This window comes from Pollachius pollachius, assembly GCF_949987615.1.
Source record: "Pollachius pollachius genome assembly, chromosome: 1".
NCBI classification, from domain to species: domain Eukaryota; kingdom Metazoa; phylum Chordata; class Actinopteri; order Gadiformes; family Gadidae; genus Pollachius; species Pollachius pollachius.
In genome coordinates, this window is record NC_136934.1 from 12,672,713 (window position 1) to 12,691,457 (window position 18,745).

An 18,745-nucleotide genomic window follows, 5' to 3' on the forward strand; every position below is an offset into this window, starting at 1 on the left:
GAGAGTTACCAAGCCAGGGAACTACACCTGTCTGGCATCACAGGGAGACATCAACCCTGCTCGAGTTACGAGACAATATTTTGGTGAGTGTTACCAACTCAGCCGTCTTGGCTTTGATGTTTTTTTTAGAGCAGTTAAGAACACAAACATGTTTATGTGGTAATAATCAAGTGTAGGATAACGTTGTTCTCTCCTTTTGTTCAGGCAATCGGCAGTCATCGACCATCAACTTGATCATCATGATTGTTACTTATGTGGTTGCGGTAATCATTATAGTGGGTTATATGCATTCTTTTGAAAGCTAAGCCTTGTGGGCACATATCCGTAAAAACGGAGTATTATAAATTCATGTTTATTTTTAGGTTATTCTCTGTAGTTACAGAAATTCAGAAGTACTGTAGTTTACGATGCCCCCAAAACGCATCGTGGGCGCATGCACGGCAGACAGCCGATGACACGGCAGCACAGAGAAAGTTAAGGGACGCACACACGCAAACTGCGATAGTAGTTTATTGATGAAGGAAATTATATAGATTGTCGTGTTCTTGAAGAAAGTAGTTCAATCCGGGTCGCTTTTAACTCACTTTATTTGTTAAAGTATTTCGGTATGGTAACTATGAAGCAAAAGGATGGAATTGTATTTAACACGCGTGGAGAGCGATGGCAGCGCCATCTTCCAGCCCCGGGGGAACGGCTCTCAACGGGGCTGCCATATGTCTCTGACCTCATCTGACTCCCGCTCCCCGTTTGTATCAAGTAGTCGTGGCCTATGTGAAGTAGGCATGGCCTATGTGACGTATTGGCTCCGGCTTCCTCACCTGTCTAAAGGTGCTGCCATCTGTGGCTGGAGTAGTTATTGCAGCTTATATGTTGGTCCTGCTCCCCTTGTGGCTATGTATAGTAATTACAGCTTATATGTTTGATCCTGCTTCCTTGTGGCTATGTGGAGGTAATGCAGCTTGTGTGTTCGATCCTGCTTACTTGTGGCTATGTGGGGGCAGCTTATGTGCTTAAAATACGTAACAAGACAAGACGTCCACACAAACCCGCTGGCATCATTTTGTTGTCTTGTGAAGTCAGACTACTTCAGAAAAGGTAGTCTGACGTCAGGAAGAGCGGAACGTTCACTTGTTTTGGAGAAAATGGCAAAAACATAGGATTTTACCCCTTTCCTCCTTGTTTTTAATACCTGAATCTTTTTTTAAATTATTTATTTCTCCTCCTCTATGGAGGTACAACTATTTATTCGGCTTAGCAAAGTTTTTTTTTTTATTCTGCCATATTGGTGTGCGTGTCTGCGTACTGTTGGGTATGGACACATACCCTGCTGCTCCTCCACATGTGAAGTTCCTAACGGAAGAATAAATTGAATTCTCTTTAAATTGGGTCCACCGTACCATGCGCTAGTGTTTACAGTGGATGTTTCGCAATGACTCGGATTCATAATATAATCCTGAGGCGCACACAGCATTTGGCCGTGTTCTGTAAATATTCTAGAACACTCCGGGTGCTCCGGCGGGAGTCCTGGAGCTCTATATTTAAATAAGTAAGAGATAATGTATAGAACGCCGTTCATTATCGGGAAAATAAGCCCCGACAGGGCGAACCGGTGTTTCAGTTCAACGAGTGGCTATGTTAACTGGTGGTGGTGACCATAAACCGAATGCATCGCTCGTTGTCGTGGCTACGGCAGCTGTGTTGGAAATCAGGAAAAGACTCGTACCTGTCCTTGCGAATGGCTCTCTTTTGGTTGGTTTTTCAGTAAAATTTCAAAAAAATACCCATCTCATTAATGTTTTTTTTAAATAAGAAGTATATATATATAATTATTTTTTTAATCATGCATTAACAAAGTACAAAACTGTCGTTTTTATTTTTATATATATATATATATAAAATTCAATACCTTGGTAGTCAAGGCGGGGCGCTATTGTTGTTAAAAAACACTGTTAGGCGCTCTTTCGCTATCTTTTCGGTCCCCTGATGTGGTGTAGTCTCTTGCTCTGGATGAAAGGTCCCCCACTGTCACCTCATAAAGTGGAATTTTCATGCAATGGGACATTTTAAAGGATTTATGTACGATTATGTTTGTAAACAAACTTTTTGTATATTGGAACGACTTTGTATTTAGATTTTTGTTCTGCTTGTTTAAAATTTGTATGATACATTTCAATCAAACCCCTTTCAGAGATGAATTGCTATGGAATATCAACCAAAAAAATCCTTTTTGCACGAAAAAATAAAATACAATTCACTCTGTCTGTACAGTCTCTTTATCCATACCTGTACACGTGTAGATGTAGGGTTTTCAATTTGAGCAATAAAGTAATCTAAAATGCCTGTTTCCTCTTGCAAGGTTTTCTTTGTCTTTTTTGTAGCAGTTTAGCAAAAACAATTCTTTGTATGGTAATTTGTTGGGTTTTAATTTTATCTCTGGCTTTAAAAACTAAAACTGAATTTTGATGTTTCCAGATGATCAGAATAAACCAAGGGGGGGAAGAAACACTACTGTCTTCACCAGAGAAGGAGAAAATGCCACCTTACCATGTTACCTGGATCCTTCGGACCTGAACCCTCCAGCGTTTGACTGGAAGAAAGACCTCCAGGACGTCTTCATCTACCTAAATGGCTTGCATGATTATACAAATGGCAAGGAGGGACAAGACCTCCAGTTCAAGGGAAGGGTGAGCCTGGCCCCAGGGGGGCTGCAGGCTGGAAGTGCCTCAGTGATCTTGTCCAAAGTGACCGAGAAGGACATCGGAGTATACAAGTGTATCCGTCTGCCCAAGGAACAGATAAGTTGGATCCATCTGAAAATGGGTACGTTTTTGGTACCCTTGCTCCTAGCACTTACCTTACCTACTTTTTAAGTCAAGGATTCTCCGTAAAAACAAAAGAGGCTGAAACTGACCTTGATCTATTGAATGCGCATGTAGATTTCTCTGTTAGAACATTGTTGGAAAGAATTGAGATATTAGTACACAACTCAACAAAATATATAACATGCTAGACGTTTTTTGGTGTTGCATATTATACCTTTAAGTCAAATCTACAACTCGACAAACTGAGTCAAAACAATTAAATCCTTCATATCTCTCCCAACTTATTCACCAATGACCTTGATAAAAAATTAATGACACCTCATTTACACTCTATTTTGTAACCGCTATGATTTCCATTTGTCATTCGATTTTTGCGAGAGGTAGGACCACCAGGTAGGCCTAGCAGGTGTAGGGCCAGGCCACACCTATCATGATATCCTGACCGAGTGCCCTCCTCCTCCTGCCTACAGTTGTGGATCCTCTGTTGACGCTGAGTATTGAAGAGGACAGGCTATCGTGTGTCTCTAAAGGAGGCCAACCCCAGCCCAGGGGTCTGGTTTTGCAGTACCAGGACGGAGCTGAGGTCGGTGCAACAAACTCAACAGACAGTAGCGGCCGCTACAGTCTGCATCTGAACCTGAGAGTTACCAAGCCAGGGAACTACACCTGTCTGGCATCACAGGGAGACATCAACCCTGCTCGAGTTACGAGACAATATTTTGGTGAGTGTTACCAACTCAGCCGTCTTGGCTTTGATGTTTTTTTTAGAGCAGTTAAGAACACAAACATGTTTATGTGGTAATAATCAAGTGTAGGATAACGTTGTTCTCTCCTTTTGTTCAGGCAATCGGCAGTCATCGACCATCAACTTGATCATCATGATTGTTACTTATGTGGTTGCGGTAATCATTATAGTGGGTTATATGCATTCTTTTGAAAGCTAAGCCTTGTGGGCACATATCCGTAAAAACGGAGTATTATAAATTCATGTTTATTTTTAGGTTATTCTCTGTAGTTACAGAAATTCAGAAGTACTGTAGTTTACGATGCCCCCAAAACGCATCGTGGGCGCATGCACGGCAGACAGCCGATGACACGGCAGCACAGAGAAAGTTAAGGGACGCACACACGCAAACTGCGATAGTAGTTTATTGATGAAGGAAATTATATAGATTGTCGTGTTCTTGAAGAAAGTAGTTCAATCCGGGTCGCTTTTAACTCACTTTATTTGTTAAAGTATTTCGGTATGGTAACTATGAAGCAAAAGGATGGAATTGTATTTAACACGCGTGGAGAGCGATGGCAGCGCCATCTTCCAGCCCCGGGGGAACGGCTCTCAACGGGGCTGCCATATGTCTCTGACCTCATCTGACTCCCGCTCCCCGTTTGTATCAAGTAGTCGTGGCCTATGTGAAGTAGGCATGGCCTATGTGACGTATTGGCTCCGGCTTCCTCACCTGTCTAAAGGTGCTGCCATCTGTGGCTGGAGTAGTTATTGCAGCTTATATGTTGGTCCTGCTCCCCTTGTGGCTATGTATAGTAATTACAGCTTATATGTTTGATCCTGCTTCCTTGTGGCTATGTGGAGGTAATGCAGCTTGTGTGTTCGATCCTGCTTACTTGTGGCTATGTGGGGGCAGCTTATGTGCTTAAAATACGTAACAAGACAAGACGTCCACACAAACCCGCTGGCATCATTTTGTTGTCTTGTGAAGTCAGACTACTTCAGAAAAGGTAGTCTGACGTCAGGAAGAGCGGAACGTTCACTTGTTTTGGAGAAAATGGCAAAAACATAGGATTTTACCCCTTTCCTCCTTGTTTTTAATACCTGAATCTTTTTTTAAATTATTTATTTCTCCTCCTCTATGGAGGTACAACTATTTATTCGGCTTAGCAAAGTTTTTTTTTTTATTCTGCCATATTGGTGTGCGTGTCTGCGTACTGTTGGGTATGGACACATACCCTGCTGCTCCTCCACATGTGAAGTTCCTAACGGAAGAATAAATTGAATTCTCTTTAAATTGGGGACAACAGTGTTAAAATTGCATAGATTACTATGTTGGCGTTCATGTAAGACAAAACATTAAAAACCAAAACAAAATTGTGTTTTTGCGTTCACTGGCTCTTAAAGTTCCTAAAGATGATTTGTAATTTAAGTTCTACTTAAATGTAAGATCAATTTATCCTTGCCTACTTTGAGGGTTGTTTTATTTCAGCCCATGTGCCAAACAGACATTGTGTGTGGTTCTTTGCCTACCATCTAATGTAATAGTTATGTTTATTTGGTCACATTCAGGGGCTTCTATGCCATAGTAATCATATGCCAAATGACTATAGGCCCATAGATCTGTTGTGCCAGTGCATTGAGCGAGTCAAAGACTGGATGTGCCAACATTTCCTGCAGCTGAATGATGACAGAGATAATTGTAGTTTGTGCTAAAACGGAAAGGCTTAAAATAACCAAACACCTCTCTGTCCCTGAAAACTTTAAGCAAAGCCAGAAATCTAGGGGTTGTCATGGATTCAGATTTAGAATTCGAAAGTGGCATCAAATCTGTTACAAAAACCTGCCTATTATCACCTTAAAAACTTGGAGAGCTCATGTCAATCCAAGACTTACAAAAAAGTGTACATACCATTATCATATGTAAGCTTGATTACTGCCATGGTCTCCTTACAGGTCTCCCAAAAAAAAACTCTTAAGTCAATTACAGCTTGTTCAGAATGGTGCTGGCGTTCTAACAAAGAGAAACATTTGAACACATTACACCAATTCTTAAATCACTACAAATCATGCTGCTCACATACAAGTCCCTACATGTTTTGGGCCAAAGTACAGTATATAACTGATATGCTTCCACTATGATAACCTTCTAGACCAATAAGATCTTCTGAGAACAATTTGTTAATTATCCCCAGAGTAAACACGATAGAAATGGCAGGAATAAACTCCCTGAGGATTTTACTTGCCCCAACACTTTTAAAACAAGACTGACTACTTATGTTTGCAGGTTTCTGCTCAATCTTACATTGCACTTTCTACAGTGCATATTCTAAATTTGCCTTTGTTTTCTTTTTCTTCTGCCTCGTGGATGAAAAGTGCTAAATAACTAAAGTTGCTTTGCCTATTGTGCTCACGCATTGGCCTTTTACCTGCTTATTTTGTGTGTTTTGTATTAAAGTCAGCTAATTGATGTAAAACACATTTTCTGCTGCTGACAGTCGTTTCAGAGACGGGCTTAACCTTCTCAGAGAGTAACTCTGAAACTGTTTTTTTTTTTTTACATGTATATAAAACGTATCGTATATATGCCTATATATAAAAAAATAAATAAAGGGTGAAATTATTCTCGGCCGAAATGGTTTAATTGTGGAATGTTGAATAGTTAAGTCAGGTTATTTTACATGCAGGGTATGACTTGTATGCCAAAAAATATGTTCATACTGTAGCCTACTTTTAAATAAATATTCTCACAAAGATTAACATCTCTACATTTGTGCCTTAACCAATAGTACTATGCAATTTCAGCAGCAGCAGTATGGTTGTGGCAGTCGTGGTGGGTTAAGCAAGGGAAGTGAATATAGCTTATTGTGTAACATAGATTTTATTTATATAAGTATCGATTGCATACACGCAGCAGGTATGCAATAAACAATTGTTTGATTTAAGTGATGCGCCCTAGAAGAGCTTTAAGGCTAGCATTGCCCTGGACGTAGTATGCAGTTACGCCACGGTACGTCGCTCATTAAAACGCTCCTACGACGGTACGAAATAAGTATTACAAAGTTGGGGTGGGCCGTAATAACCTACCCCCTCCAGCGCTCAGCCCAAAACAAGTTCAAATCTCTGTGTTCGAATACGAGCTGAAACTGGTTTTAGGCTACCTCAAAGACCATTAAGTTTCTATCTAACCGAAAAAAAATTGTTATCACATCAATAATCAAAACATGAGGATTTGGAAGCAGTCTACCTGATTTCTCAGGCTGCGGTCACAACTCAAAACTAATGAGTTGGTTGCCCTGGCAACGCCGGGGGCGCTGCTGGCGTCAGACTGCGAGCGGGCTGAACCCCGGGAAAATGTCACATGTCATTGAATGGGTAATGGTAGGGCCCGGGTGTGGATTACACATCGGCAGTTCAGCCAGCGCATGCAGACGGGGCCAACACATTTTTTTTCTTTCTAAAAACAAAAAGATAAGAAAATGGTGTCAATGGCGAACAACACACCTAACGCGACTCCTGCGGTAGTTTGCAAACAATCGCCGACAAATTACCGTAGTGCATTTCAAAACAAAACTCGCTCGCCGATTCAAAAGAAAGCAAAGAGACACAGAAAACAGACACTCACGTCGAGACTGAGCGACTCGGGTATCGAGGAGGATTTAAGCGCCCAGAGCCCTGTTGGGGCTGTTGTGTTATCAGGTGAGGGGACGTCTTCCGCGGGACAGCTCGGCCTGCTCACCTGGCACCAGCACTACGGGAGCGTCGGGTACAAGATACAGAAGGACAACGAGACGCAGTTCCATCTACCCAAGTGCTTGGCGCGCCAGCCACAGGTGGGCCAACACGCTATAAGAGTGTGATGTTAGAAGATGTTTTGTGATATATTTTGAGCACTTATTGTTTCACTGCACTGTAATAATATAGCCTAATAGCTTATTTTGTCCTTCGTACATTGAAATTACAAATAACAGAATTATGTTAGAACCAAAATCTTGACTGAAAATCCATAATCCTATCTGAGTTCCGGGTGAATATCCCATGCAGTCTAGATATTAACTGTACTGTGTCATTGAATGTGTCCATGCAGGTCACTCCAGAGGCGCGCTGTAAGCTGGTGAGCTGGCTCATCCCTGTTCACAAGTACTTCCGCCTGTCCTTCGAGTGCTGCTGTCTAGCAGTGAACATCATGGACCGGTTCCTGGCGTCTACGGCTGTTGCTGCTGACTGCTTCCAGCTCCTGGGGGTCACCGCTCTACTACTAGCTAGTAAACAGGTGTGTGTGCGTGTGTGTGCATGATTTTGTGCATGTTGTTGATGCACTCACCCTCCCTATCTAATTGTATTCATCTTCCATCTCCCCCTAACCCCTTACCCCCTAATCCTTCCACTGACCCACTAACCCTCAACCCTAACTATTAACTGACCCTAAGCCCTAACCCATTTACCCCTGACCCCTATCCCCTAACCTCCTATCCTTTAACCCCTGACCCCTTACCTGCCAAACCCTAATCCCCTAGCCCCATAAGCCTAAACCTCTTCCCCCTAAGTGTTACCCACTGACCCCTGACCCCTCCCCTAGGTGGAGGTGTTCTCCCCGCGGATCAGCCAGCTCCTTGGCCTGTGTTGCAATGCCTTCTCCAAGGAGCAGCTCTGCAACCTGGAGTGCCTCATCCTGCTCCGCCTCCACTTCCGCCTGGCTGCCCCCACCCTGGCCTTCTTCCTGGAGTACAACATCCTCTGCAGTGAGACCGCCCGGCCCCCGGCCGTCGGCGTGGGCAGCGGGTCACCGTCAGCCCACTGGGAGATGAAACGCTCCCCGCGACGCGGGGACCTCGCCAGAAGGATATGCGAGCTGAGTCTGGCGGACTACGCCTTCAACGGGTACCTGCCCTCCCTGACGGCCGCCTGCGCGATGAGGCTCTCCTTAGAGCTCCTGACGGCCGGAGGGGAGCCGGATGAATCCAACACGCGCATGAGCTGCAAACATGACCTCATCCAATCAGAGAAGGGGACCCTCTCGGGAACATTTGAAGGCGAGCTCTCAGAGGGTGAGCAGTTATGGATGGACTGCACGCCTGACCGGTCGGGCGAAAGCCCTGGGCACTCAGCGGAGGGCTTTGGGCCAGAGGAGCGGGGCTCCCTGTTGGGGGGTCTGGACGGCAGGACCAGCCACAGACAAAAGCTCGCCCTGGAGTGCACAGAGAACTTGAAGCTGTTGGTGTCGCTCAACCGAGAGACGTTACAGGCAATGTTGACGACGTCATGAGATCGATTCGTCTCACGATGTCAACACTGCGATCCAGTATTCCAATGATTAATCATGTTAAACCTTAGAAAATGAGGAAATGCACTGCACAGTCTCAATGTTTACAGCCATCTGAGGGAGGCTTTATGAAGTAAAGGGTATTTTGTTGTGTTGAAATATCCACACACCTCATAGATGTTTTTGTTATCGTTGATGTGAGTTTGAATAGCTTTTATTCTAGTGTTGTTGAATTTATTTATTTTCCACGTACAATTTTGTTAACCATTTATGAATTTTGTAGTTTTGTATGCAAATCCCAATTATGAAAAAAAATTCAATAAATGAAAAGAAATGCAATAAAAAACTGAGAGCCTATCGCTTCACTTGAATTTTATGAAACTCAATAGCATTTCAAGAAAAATAATATGCTCATGGTATTCTGATCGAGTAAATAAAAATAAATCCAGAGGGGAGGTTGGGGCTGAAGAAAAATAAGTAATCTATTTATTTTCAAATCTTGGTGTACGATATCTCATTCTGATTTTCTGATGCTCTGAATATTTAGCATTTTAGTGTTTGTTATATAGGCTACTGCATAAACGTCCAATAATGTTTATCCTATAAGTATCCATTGTCATGTCATGTCACCAATGCATATTTTTTCAAATAAAGTCATGTTACGTCAATAATGTATCAATCCACGTTTATTCATAAAAAATAGAAAAATATAGACAGAAATGCATCCAGACTAGAGCTGTCAAACTGACGACCACACAGGTGCATTCAGCGTCGAGGGCCAAACAGACACGCTCGTGTTTGTGTTCAAACAGACATTTGTCACGATTGTTTGTCGAACTGTCTGCAGTAATTGCTCTTTTCCATTTCCTTTTCCTATTCGTAATCAATCGAGGTCATGCACTTTAAACAAATAGTAAATCAACATTAACGCACACGTTGTCGATGAAGCCTATCCCTTAATAACAAACGTCTATCTTACGAAATTCATTCGCATAGCGCGCCAACATTTGTCACCAAAAATGTGTTCCCTAAGCGCACGGCGGTGAGTGGCACCTGGTGTAGTGGCGCGACTTTGCGCGGTCCCACTCCACACCGGACCAGGAAAACCGTTATGCTGCACACATATCTCCGAGGACGCACACACACTCCCTGGAGACGCATTCAAACACGCTGATTGGCCTGAAAATTTGGGGCCGCGGCACTCAGCCACATGAACCGGGAAAATGACGACTATATTAACTTTAAAACACACCATTTACTTCCCCAGTCGTCCTCTGTTTCTCTGTCGCAACACACTGATTTATTAAGATGCAAAAGGAGAGAAAATCACTTGGCAGTATTTGCCCGAACAAAATGGGTCCACTTTGCAGGAGAGCAAAGAAAAAGGTAGGCTAAAGGGCTTCATCTTCTCTCCATCGGCATAGCTTGAATGAAACAATGATTGCTGTTATATTGTTGCTGAGAACGCGTATGTTTTACTCGCAGGGTATGGTGTTGATGCCGAGGAGCAGCAGTCCGGATCCTGTGTTCGTCGACAAGATGCAATGCGTCGTAGAGCAAGGTAAACAAACACAAAAGCCATGTGTGTCACAGTAAGCATATATGCTGTTCTAATGCATTAAATAGAAAATGCGTAGGACTAATTATCGACTAACATTGGGTGTCTTCTTTTACAGCATTTGCAACAATTGCATGGGATGATCTGGATGATTGCACATCTGTCCTGCACAGGGAGAGTGACTCTCTTGGCTCACAGGTATGGACAATTTCCTTTGGTAAATACTTATTACATAATTATGACGAGATATATATTATAGAAAAGGGCAGTGAGAGTGAGAGATGCTAAACGGACGTCGGTGAAAAAAAGTCGGAGTAGACGAGGTTAATGTTTGACGCGTGACACGGAGTGATGGCATTCTGCACGAATCGCAGCGTAGCGTGCCCGTGCCACGTTTCCCCTAATTCGTTCGACCTCACAAGTTATGTCAACAAACTGCCTTAAAGGCTCAATTCATCAGACGGTCAAAAGAAACGCTCTTGTTTCCGACTGCGTGACCACACGACAAGACTAATTCCACAATGGAAAGCAAGGCGTTTTTCTCCAGAGATCTTCATTACTGCTCTTGGTCCTTGTGGGATTATCAGGTAGAGTTAAATACAGCATGAATGTTTCTGTGACAACAATGTTTTGCCGTTTGGCAGTATGTTCCATATTGGACTCAAATTAACCACATTGTTTCTTCTCATCCACAGGTGAACGAGTCCGATGGAGATGAGCAATACTTTGGAGAGTATGCGCTCGATTTCAATGCAGGTGAGAGGAAGAACCATAGACCAAAGCACCCTTTCAGTGGTAGCAGCATTTGCTGCAGTAGTAAGTAGAAGGTGTAGAAAATACTGATTCATCCAATGTCATTCTCCCGCAGAGTCTCCTGGTACATTGGATAGCAGTCTATCTCCGGTGGGGCTGGTCCCTTTCCAGGGCTGCGTCATCCCCCCTCTCACACCTCAACAAGACTTCCCTCCTCAGGACAGCCCCGCAGCTGCCCTCCCCTCCCCGGAGCCAGGCCACCACAATGTCCAGGATGGAGCTTCCTGGAGGGGCATGGCCAAGCACCAAGGCTGGCTCTTAGACCACTCCACACAAGTCAACCATCGGGTAAATAGTGGTTATAATGATGAATGAATGAATTGCTTTGAATTTTGAACATTTATTAGGAATGTATTCATTAGGGAGGGGGGGGGGAAGTCATCCCATTCCGACCTTCAGCTATTATTCATTAATCTTTTGCACAAAACAAAACATATTGTGCTCATTGGATTAAAATAGGCCGTAAGCCGGCAGTTGTGGAACATTTAGGCAGAGAGAGGACGCCCATATTGTGCAGAGTTATCGACAATCTGAATACTGAAACATGTACTTTTCTGAATTTCCCTCCAGCTCCACGAGAGTCTTCATAGTAAAGAGGAAGAGGTGGAGTCTCTACAAGAGAGGAACGTTCACCTGAGAGAGCTGGCCAGCCGAGCCAAGCACCTGGCCTTAGTGCTGGAGGTGAGAATCTGCTCCGAACACCCTAAACACATATCAGTCCACTCCATGACTTAACTCTCATGCCGAATGAGAATCATCCATATACATCACCCCCATGAAACCATTAAACATAACGTGTATGTTACTACTCTTCCTCTCCCAGAGGCTGATGACAGTCAGTGGCCCCTATCTACACGAGCCGCCGCTGCCTTCCTGTGACAAAAGCTCCAGTAGTCCCCATAAGAGGCTGCGTATGAGCGAGGACGCAGAGGGTGAAAGTGTGCCTTCAGGCTCGGTGGAGGACATCCTGAGGGACATGAGCACACGTTGCAATGCCGTCCTGCATGGCAGCAGTGCCATTGGACCTGGAGAACCCCAGGCCTCTGACCACGTGCGCATGTACGGGGCCTTTGCAGGCCTGCAGACCTCCGTCGCCGAGGGTTCTGGAGGTGCTGGCATGAGCGCGGACGGAACCGACTGGGAGGTCTGTGACTCGTCCTTCAGAACATCCATTCAGGATCACTGCACCATAAAGACCCAGGTGTTTCCCCATGGACATGCTTTCACATCAAGGACTCAGACAGGAGGATATCGTTTTCGCTGGGTACCCAACCAGAGCTGAGACCAGACAGTTTAAGCCAAGAAATGGCAAGACATCCAAATGTATCGGTTATTATACAGTGGGTCGGGGGACTGAAGTGTAACGTAATGCTGCAGAGAAATGGAGCCATGGCACGAAGAGAGAGTGGGTGTGCAACTACTGCTTATGGGTTTCTAATAAGCTGCCATTATTTCTGTAAATGATTCAACAAGCTCTTTCTGAGGTAGCCTGCTAAGCTAACAACTCAGAGCTGTCACTCAGCCAAGTAAATAATACTGCCTAAGCATTTGTTTACATTGTGTTCCTGTTTACATACCTCACATGTTGCAATCCTTCAGGGCACACATTTAACAACACTGACAAACAATGGCGCACGCAACAATGTCATGAATTTCTCACTCTGTATTTTTATTTTTATTTCAAATAAATTATATATTTTTAGATATGCTCGTGTCTCGTTTTTTATTAACAAGGAAGACTGGTGTTGAATCTGAATAAAGGAATTGCTGGAAATCAATAACATCGCTAGCATTTGGTTGACATAAAGTTTAAACCTTTGTACAAAACAATTGTCTAAGGTAATACTAGTTGTCTAGTGTGTATTTGCTTCTTGGGCGTCTTGTCTTATTCAATTTAGTAAACTTTTTGATTGATTTTTAACATGCTTCAGCTAAGGTTTGATTACGATTTACTCCAGGAAGAGTTCACACCACTTAATGCCAGTCCTGTCATAGTAATAGTTGGTATTATATTGCAAGTGGTAGAAGTAAGTAAAGAACAAGGAAGACCATTCAGGAAATATATCTAAACTAATACAGAGAGGAAGTGACCCTCTGACCACTGCATAACCTTTCCCTCTCTTGTGATGTCAGCTGCGGAGAGCAGGTTCATATGTCAGAGACTGACCACAAGACCCTCATTCAGACACCTGTTTAAACGCCCTCGCTCACTATGTTTACCTGAGGACTCACAGGACGCAATCCCTTTTACTTGACGCTACAGTTCTGCTGTCTCTGAGGTGATTTGACCCACCACTGATGAAGAAAAGAAGACGCTATTCATTGACAGGCCATTCATTTTAATGTTTGAACACTTTCATTTGCATTCATTGTAAGTCTGTGTGTTGGAGCTCATTCAAAACATGATGTATTGTACCCACACCACTGGACATACAGAACCAAACCAGCTTGAGAATCCCTGCATTCATTTGCAGTTGAATTCTAATGGATTTGATGTTCCTGTTTACATCGTATTAAAAGACATAGTGATAACAGCACTGCCTTGTCCTGTGGCGATGTGTGTATAATCAAGGGAACTTAAAAAATAGACACATAATCTGAACTAAACGTAACTCCAAATCATCACAGAATAAGCGATAGATGTTCTGATGTTTATATTATACTTATGAATACTATAACCAGTATTTTACAGTGTAATCTTGAATCTGAAAAAGATGCTTTAATAATCTATTAATAAATATAATAATTATAGGCTATACATATATTCAGTAATTTTGGTCCTATTTGATAGAAGGCAATTGAATCCAAGAATATGCTTACATATAGCCTATAGAGGCCTACCATTACCAAGTTATCTGCTGAATAGGTAGACCTATCTGCAAATTACATGCACATTAAATTGATCCTAAATCAAACATTTAATGTGAGAGCAACGGATTTCCACGTGTAGTGCTATAAGTACGGCTAGATCAACTGCCTTTGTTATGCGTGCCGTTGGTCCTAAAGATACCTACCGTTAACGGTCGGAACCTTGTTACCAAGGATAAGCAAACAAGACGCTTGGTAAAGCAGGGAACCTCAGCTTTGCTACGTGGGCGCGTCTCGAGGCACTGAAACACATTCGTTTCTCATTGGCTAAACACTGGCTAATGAAAATTGGGAGCCATTTAATGGGCTTTGTTTAAGCTCCCTGTGTGCGAATGACACATTTGACCAGTTAAGCTACCGCCAAACCTCGGGAAATAATGCGCGAAGAGAACAAAAATGTTGAAACAACAGACCCTACATTTCTATGGTGACTAATCCTAAAAACGTGTTTTTTTTCTAAATAAACCTGTGGTTTTGCCTTGGTCTTCAGCATGCCATTTTGCTTTTTCAAAATTAATAAAAAAATAATAATCAATTAATATTATGCCTACAAATGAACAGGCTACGGGGGCTGTGTGTGTGTGTGTGTGTGTGTGTGTGTGTGTGTGTAGGTGTGGGTGGGTGGGTGGGGGGGGGGGGGGGGGGGTGTTGTCCCACCTTAAAGCCTGATAAACGAAGCTCATTTCTGCGTGTTCTCGGCCCTGTGACATGGGAAGCATCTGTTAATTATCGTCGAGTGGAGCACCTGTTAGGGAGGGCCAGGCACGAGCTCTGGGTGGTAGTGCATATGGAAGTGGCAGGTGGCGAAACTCCGTCCCTCTCGCGCCGTTCAACCCACTTAGCGCCATAGACGTGCACCAAAGGGTAGAATTGCCCGCGGAAACATAAGGCCTATAGCTCACCAACCACAAACGTTTTGTTACTGGCACCAAAAAAGGCAACTATAATTACAATCAAATAATAAGAGGACCAAACACATGCCACATTGGTAATGTAACAAATAGCTGTGACAATAACAAGTGAGTAGGTCGATTAAATGATTATGACTTATTGTGATTTTTTTATTATATATTTTTTATTTATAAATAATAATAAAAAAGTACATTTCATCGTATTGGTTATGATATTAATGTTGGTATGTTCTCAATCCAAATCGACTTGAAATAAAAAAAAGTGTTGCCACCTGCTAAAAAAGCAGCCACAATTAAAACTCTATTATGATTGTTTGGCATGCGTCCTGTTACATGACACCGATGGCAAATCTAACTTTGTTGCGTTGCTTTCATTTTCCAAGTTAGTTTCCAGGGGAACTCACAACACTAAGAAAATCACAGAACACACAATCCCCCCATTAAAGCCCTTGAACCGCCAATGGCGTGCCTCGAGATGCGCTTCCCGCTCTGCAGTCCGCCCGGGGCGCTTATTTAGGAGCAGATATCGCCCACGAGAAGGCAGAGCAGGTGCGCATGGCATGGCATGCGCAACCAAGTGTGTTGATAATCCGGGGCGTGCATTTCACTTTAGAGTTTAGGCCTATTGCATGGGGATTCTTCCGTCAACAACTTTATATTCGGACTCTTGGGTGGGAACCAAGGACTTGTTGAAATCTCCCTTCTCCTGTTGGGATGGGAAGAAGAAAATAAACATAAGGATGCTTCGCGGTGAATTTGTAGAAAAGAGGAAACACTGTCCCTTGGAGTTGTCCACCCAGAAGGTGAGGGTTTACATTCTATATAAACACCACACCGCAGTATAACAATGGACTCAATACTTCTTGATAGGATGGAGTGTATGTTGTGGCAGTGGAGCAGTGCTTATCTGTATGGCAGCGGTCAGACACTCCTTGTTGCTTGTGCCGACCCATCATTTGTTAAAACACTTCAGTTTTTTGAATCCCAGGATCAATCAAATCCCAGCAAGATCTGTAAATCTGTTTTGAAAACAATAACGTCTGTGCAGCTGTATGAAATCACGTGGTCAATTGAATTGACTATTTTTTAAGTTGTGGCTGGTTTGGAGGCAGTGCAATGTTAGTTGACGTATTATTGGTCAATTAACAATGCTCTGGATCCTGACTTGCTACCTGAGACTACATCACAATATTCATACGTTTTCAAGTCCCCCTTTTATGCTCACGACAATGTTTGAGGCCTATCAGGCCTTCTGCATATCTCAGTCACCCGTAAAAATGTGCAATTATGGACGTTTCTGATCTGATGCGTTGTGAGTTCAGTTAAGACATGTCCACGGTCTTTCAACTGCAAAAGCCAGTTGAGGGAGTTATGGGACTGGTCCAGGGAGCAGTCCTGAGCTAGTGGGTTGGCTGGAAGGCAGTGTCTTGTTAGCTGGTTTGTTGTGTGTTTTGCCAGCTTACCTGCTACTGCCCTCCTACTATCCATGGAAACCAGTAAGGTGCTGTCTCCTCCCACTGAGGCCAATCCGATTTCAACAGGTTATGAGGAGGAACACTTCAAATTGAACATCTATAATGTATATACATTTATAATGAAAAATATGTAACGTTTGAAATGAGATTTGCTCTATCTATTTGTTATAGAAATTCAATGTTTTTTTGGGGGGTTTATTTAGAATTTCTAGTTCTATATTCTTCGTATTATCTATCTTTAATGCCACAAGATAAAGTATTTTTTTAAAAAATGTTATTTTTACAATAAAAAATGAAATAGCATGAATTTCTATTCTTACGAAGATTTACATTTTCACTAGTCAGATTGACTGGATAAATGTGGTTCGATCCCCAACGTCTACACAGCAACGCAACACACCAGACTTCCACCTCATGGTCAGATCTGAGCTGCATCGATCAATCATGTCAAATGACACCTACATGATAGATGGATAAACTCTGAACATCGGTCAAAATGCAGACTAGAAGAGATCATAAGAGATGAACAGAAATGTGTTTTATTCAGTCGAATAAGCTCCACTCGGCATGGACATCTTCAAAGGTTCTCACGGTCCAAATGTCGTCAGCTAGGACTGTACAAAGTGGTTATAGGAGATGGGGATGAGCACATGGTTAGGTGAACACTGACAAACCAAAAAGAAACAAGAGTCCTGTGTCTGAGCACCTCTTCACCGTTGCAATCAGCACAATAAACGTATGCACATCCAGATTGTTCTTGTTGATACTTTGAACATGACCGCTGAGAACCCTTTAACACATTTCCGTGCTACTGGTTTGAGTCTAGCCCACTTCTAGGTTCCTCAGCACTAGGACTATTTCTTTGTCTGGAAATACACGCTTTCAAATATGTCCACTCCACTCCGGTGTCATTCAATGGAGTACAAAAAAAGTGTCAAAGTTCAACTCTTTTCTTGAGAATAATGTCGCGCACCAATGCCACGGCATCTTTACGCACGCTCTCCATGGGCTCCTCCGTTCGCCAGAATCGAACCACTTTCCCCTCCGGACTGACCAGAAACTTCCAGAAGTTCCACTTTGGGGTTTTCTTTGCAGATTCTGAGGAAAAAAAACGTTCAACATTGGCTATCAATAATATTTTATATTGTATATTTTATTATATATAGGCCTATAGGCTAGCGCACACCATCGCAGCCAGTCCAGGCCTAAATGCCATTAGAATCACACAACTCAATGCAATGATAAACACCGAAACATTTTAGACTCATGGTAAATAAACGCCCTAAACTGACCTGTGAGGAATTTAAAAGCAGGATCAGCCTCGGAGCCCATTATTTTGATCTTGCTGAAGAAGGGGAAGGTCACGCCATAGGTGGACTTTGCGAATGCTTCGATCTCCCGGTTGCCCCACGGCTCGGTGAGCCCAAACTGGCCACAAGGAAACGCCAGCACGTTGAAGTGAGACGTGCCCAGCTCTCGGTGGAGCTCTTGCAGTGAACGGTAGTTCTCCTCCGTCTGCTCGCTCTGACTCGCCACGTTGACAACCAACGACGCCTGTGCAGAACATAATAATAACATGTCTGTTACCCAACATCGTACAAGTCCACACTCGGCTATTGATCACATCTATTTGTGTTCTGAACGTACAATGTGTGATGATGCACTAAACAGTTAAAGCATGTCGACTAAAATAGTTGGAAGCAGGGTCCAACTTACTTTTCCACGGTACCTCTCCAAGGAAACGGTTCTCCCCTTTGCGTCTTTGACCTCGAAAGAATAAAAATCCTTTGGTTTCCTCGGCGAAAACAATTTGGTCTGAAGAAGAAATAAACAGCCAACGCCAACTGTCATGCTTAAAAGGACCGTGTACCTATTTACTTTGACTTTAGACGACTTCGTAGGGTAGCCCCCCAGAGCCTCCATGTTGGAGGAGTAAATCTCCTTAAAAAAGGGGCTTTACGTCCTATTGCAGCGAGCCTGTTCGGGATCAGATTTCACATGCTAGGACCTCCTAAATCAAAGTAGCCTACCCGTCGCAACAAACGTAGGCCTATGTATGTACAAACATTGTTTTTGTGTTTGTGTTTTTTTTTAGATAAATAATCCACCATCGAATCACGGGTGTTACAGACGTTTCCGGAGAAGAATTTGTCGGGGTCACGGAACTGATGGGGCACCGGTGGCCAGTACTCCTTTAGCCACTGGGCAGCGCTGTTCTCCCTGCTATGAGTTTGACACAGTCCGTCAAAGGTTGGCCATGGACTCTCCACCGAGGGATTCAACAACAGAAACAGAAAAAGACGTCACAAAT

General features: G+C 43.2%; 3 protein-coding genes across 3 annotated transcripts; 2 read left to right on the top strand and 1 right to left on the bottom strand.

Annotated features, from left to right (window-relative positions):
* Positions 1 to 6,924: 6,924 nt before the first annotated feature.
* On the top strand, positions 6,925 to 8,812 carry ccno (cyclin O; the record flags this gene model as incomplete). Its single annotated transcript, XM_079741396.1, is given in 4 exon segments — positions 6,925 to 7,002; positions 7,008 to 7,379; positions 7,634 to 7,819; positions 8,126 to 8,812. Coding segments are annotated over 4 exon segments (1,323 nt in total).
* A 1,305-nt stretch (positions 8,813 to 10,117) lies between these two features.
* On the top strand, positions 10,118 to 12,462 carry mcidas (multiciliate differentiation and DNA synthesis associated cell cycle protein; the record flags this gene model as incomplete). The annotated part of the gene is made up of 7 exons (XM_079755294.1): positions 10,118 to 10,195; positions 10,295 to 10,370; positions 10,486 to 10,565; positions 11,063 to 11,123; positions 11,236 to 11,468; positions 11,751 to 11,861; positions 12,004 to 12,462. The coding sequence occupies 7 exons, from the start codon at positions 10,118 to 10,120 to the stop codon at positions 12,460 to 12,462; spliced, it is 1,098 nt and encodes a 365-aa protein (XP_079611420.1).
* A 4,515-nt stretch (positions 12,463 to 16,977) lies between these two features.
* gpx8 (glutathione peroxidase 8 (putative)) lies at positions 16,978 to 18,358 on the bottom strand. Its single transcript, XM_079730048.1, has 3 exons — positions 18,151 to 18,358; positions 17,727 to 17,988; positions 16,978 to 17,532 (listed from the first exon to the last, which is right to left on the bottom strand). Exons 1-3 carry the CDS (start codon positions 18,355 to 18,357, stop codon positions 17,369 to 17,371), a joined length of 633 nt encoding a protein of 210 aa, XP_079586174.1. The 5' UTR covers position 18,358; the 3' UTR covers positions 16,978 to 17,368.
* Between the last annotated feature and the right edge of the window lie 387 nt (positions 18,359 to 18,745).